The following is a 3356-nucleotide window of genomic DNA, read 5'->3' on the forward strand; positions in this document are numbered from 1 at the left end:
ACCCCAGTGACCTTGAAAGTGGGTCAAGGTCATTTATTTGAACAAACTTGGTAGCCCTTCATCCTAGTATGCTACAGGCCCAATACCAGTACCCTGGGCCATTTGGTTATTGAGAAGAAGTTGTTTGAAGATTTTAAAGACATCTGACACCAGTGACCATGAAAGTGGGTGAAGGTCATTCATTTGAACAAACTTGGTAGCCCTTCATCCAAGAATGCTACAGGCCCAATATCAGTACCCTGGGCCTTTTGGTTATTGAGAAGAAGTTGTTTGAAGATTTAAACATATTTGACCCCTGTGACCTTGAAAGCAGGTCAAGGTCATTTATTTGAACAAACTTGGTAGCCCTTGATCCCAGCATGCTACTGGCCAAATATCATCTTCCCAGGCCTTTTGGTTACTGAAAAGAAGTTGTTTAAAGAAAAAAGTTGACGCCGACCAGACGGACAGGCGGACGGACGGACGGACGGACCCCGCACCATAACATAAGCTCACTTGCCCTTCGGGCAGGTGAGCTAAAAATAGAGCTAGAAAAATGTTACACTTGTGTGATAACTGATTTACTGTAAGAGTGAGAGTGATATAACTATGAAACCACACATTTTACATATCCTCATAAGATGTTTGACATATTATTACAACAACAATAAAATTCTGCTTTGCAATGATTTATATTTTAAAGTACATGTCTCTCTTAGGAAGAAAGAGCTCAAGCTGATACACGAGAGCTATGATTGTGTATACTTAATGAAATTATCCTGTAATCGACAGCTGATACAGGAGAGCTATAATTGTGTATACTTAATGAAATTATCCTGTAATCGACAGCTGATACAGTAGAGCTATAATTGTGTATACTTAATGAAATTATCCTGTAATCGACAGATGATACAGGAGAGCTATGATTGTGTATACTTATTGAAATTATCCTGTAATCGACAGCTGATACACGAGAGCTATGATTGTGTATACTTAATGAAATTAACCTGTAATCGACAGCTGAAATGAACTTGATATGTTAAAGTTCATGAACACAATTACAAGTGTTCTGTAAATATACAAAGAACACAATCCACTGTTTTTCAGTATTGATATAATCCAGTTACAGGTACACTCACCGTATGCATCATCTCCTGGTAAGCATTCTGTGCTAAGTTGATTTTTTCCTCCAGTAACTGTTTCTCCTTCCTCAGCTCCTGTTGTAACCTCTGTTTGTCATGTACAACCAAATTCTTCTTCTTCTCGTCGTCACTGTTTTTCTTCTCGTGAAATTCTTTTTCTCTATTAAAAAACAATAATGAATACATGATGTTGTTGGGGGATTTGGCAAATTATCACTCTAAGAAGATTGTAATTGATTATACAGTATTATAGATGTCTTATGAGGCTGAGGACCAGTCCCTGGTGTTGGGGCAGGCACCCCAATTTTACAATTTGATTACCCTCTTTCTTCCAAGGATATCTCTTACCAAGTTTTAAAGAAATCCATTCATTGGTTCGATTAAGTAAAAAAATAAGTGAAAGGTTTATACACATCAGACAAAAAACGATTGCAATAGGTCACTTGAGCCATTGGCTCAGGTAACATAAACATTCCCCAGATCTATCTCCACTGCATTTTGTCGATTATACTCACTCCCTCAGCTGTTGCATGCTTTCCTGTGTAGCCCTCATTTTCTGCTGATGTTGAAGGTTTAATTTTGACATTTTTTCCTGTCGATTAGAAACCAGGTGGTTGAGTTGGTCTATCTTGGATGAAAAATCACTCATGTGATTTTTTTGCTCCTGTATCTTGTCACTGATGTTCTGGATTTCTTTACAGATCTCACTAAAACAATAAGATAATGCTGTCAGCTTTAATATGACATATCGGGCAGCTAGTGATTTAAAGACTGATATCACTACATACTTAATCCAAAATTGTTGCCACGATGTTGTAACTGTTTGATTTTCCATTCATAATCATCACCAGGAACAGACTTTGATATTACATGATAAAGAACACTTAAGAATAAAATCAACTCAGACGTTTTTCCTTTACTTGTGTAAGAAATATACAGGAAGGTTTTCCCCAGACAATCATCCAAGAACTAAAAGCATATATATAACAAACTCACTAAGTTTAAAGAGAAAACCTGATGGAAACTGAAGGAAAATTTATCCAGACGTGATTGTTATGCGGAGGTACAAAAAGGCCTTGTTTTCAATGGTCATAACAAAACAACATGATGCAAAATTTTGTCAACAGACACTCATGTCATTGATCAGGTATTATAGCTGAAAATTGGTCATAAAATTGTAATTCAACCACGCAAACAGTGGACCAGATTTAGACCTTTAGTTCCAGTTAAGCAAATCCATCTTTTATCACTACCGAGTGATTTCATGAAATAAAACATAACCCTAGTAACAAAATATTAATCTAACATCTATATCTTTTTTGAATTGTACATACAAAAAATTAACTTGAATATTAGAATGATCAACCACAGCCAGTAAGAAATCTAGACTGCACCGATGTGTGTATAACATGATGGTAAGAACTAGCTCTAGACTGTGACATCATTCACATGGAAGAATTCATAAATGTCTTTATAATAATAATAATATACAACATTTGATATAGCGCCCTATCTAGCTAAGATATGTTTCTGCTTCAATAATTCTATATCTACTGTACTCTCCTTTACAATATGTTTTATTTTGTTATTTTCCCTTTAATATGAGTACCTGTACTTGCCTGTCTTATCTTAAACTACCTTAACCTGTTAATCACATGTACTAAATCCTCCTGTATACATTCATTTGTACTTTCACTTCCCTTGTATTTGTACTCACATTTCTATACATTTACATTTATGATAGAATAAAATTTTCTTTGGACATTTTAAACAAAAATGTAAGGATTCAATTGCATATTCTTAGGATTATGATGGTATGAACAAACTTACTTTAACAAACATATGCCCCTCTGTACATCATTTTATACTCATGAATAAATAATTCCTTACATCATGTTTCATCTATCCCTACTTACTTTTCCCTCTCAATGTCCACCTGTACATCCTGCAGCATTCTGTAGGCCTTTCCTACATTGTTATCCGACGCTCGTACACCCTCGACTTGTTGCTGCAGCTCCATGAGACGCCCAACCTTGCGCTCCAGAGTGACTTTGAGAATAGCTAGCCCTTCACGAGCTTTGTCTTCCTCTGCCATTACACGCTCTGGTGACTGGATAATTTTTTTGGATACAACTTCCCCATCTTCTTTTGCTTTGGCTGCCATCATACGTACTTGATCCTACAGTACAGAAACATGTACAAAGACCTGTATAATAAATCTACAGAGAGACCCTA

General features: G+C 36.1%; 1 protein-coding gene across 1 annotated transcript in view; it reads right to left on the bottom strand.

The window, feature by feature from the left end:
• The window catches only part of LOC110450618 (kinetochore protein Nuf2-like), an 18093-nt gene that overhangs the window by 3213 nt on the left and 11524 nt on the right, over positions 1 to 3356 (bottom strand). Inside the window, exons 9-11 of the mRNA XM_021498235.1 lie at positions 3038 to 3300; positions 1637 to 1828; positions 1119 to 1281 (exon numbers count right to left, since the gene is read on the bottom strand). Of these exons, the coding sequence (XP_021353910.1) occupies positions 1119 to 1281; positions 1637 to 1828; positions 3038 to 3300 (618 nt within the window). The remainder of the gene's footprint in view (positions 1 to 1118; positions 1282 to 1636; positions 1829 to 3037; positions 3301 to 3356) is intronic.

Source organism: Mizuhopecten yessoensis, unplaced genomic scaffold, assembly GCF_002113885.1.
Source record: "Mizuhopecten yessoensis strain PY_sf001 unplaced genomic scaffold, ASM211388v2 scaffold5369, whole genome shotgun sequence".
In the NCBI taxonomy this organism is placed as follows: Eukaryota; Metazoa; Mollusca; class Bivalvia; order Pectinida; family Pectinidae; genus Mizuhopecten; species Mizuhopecten yessoensis.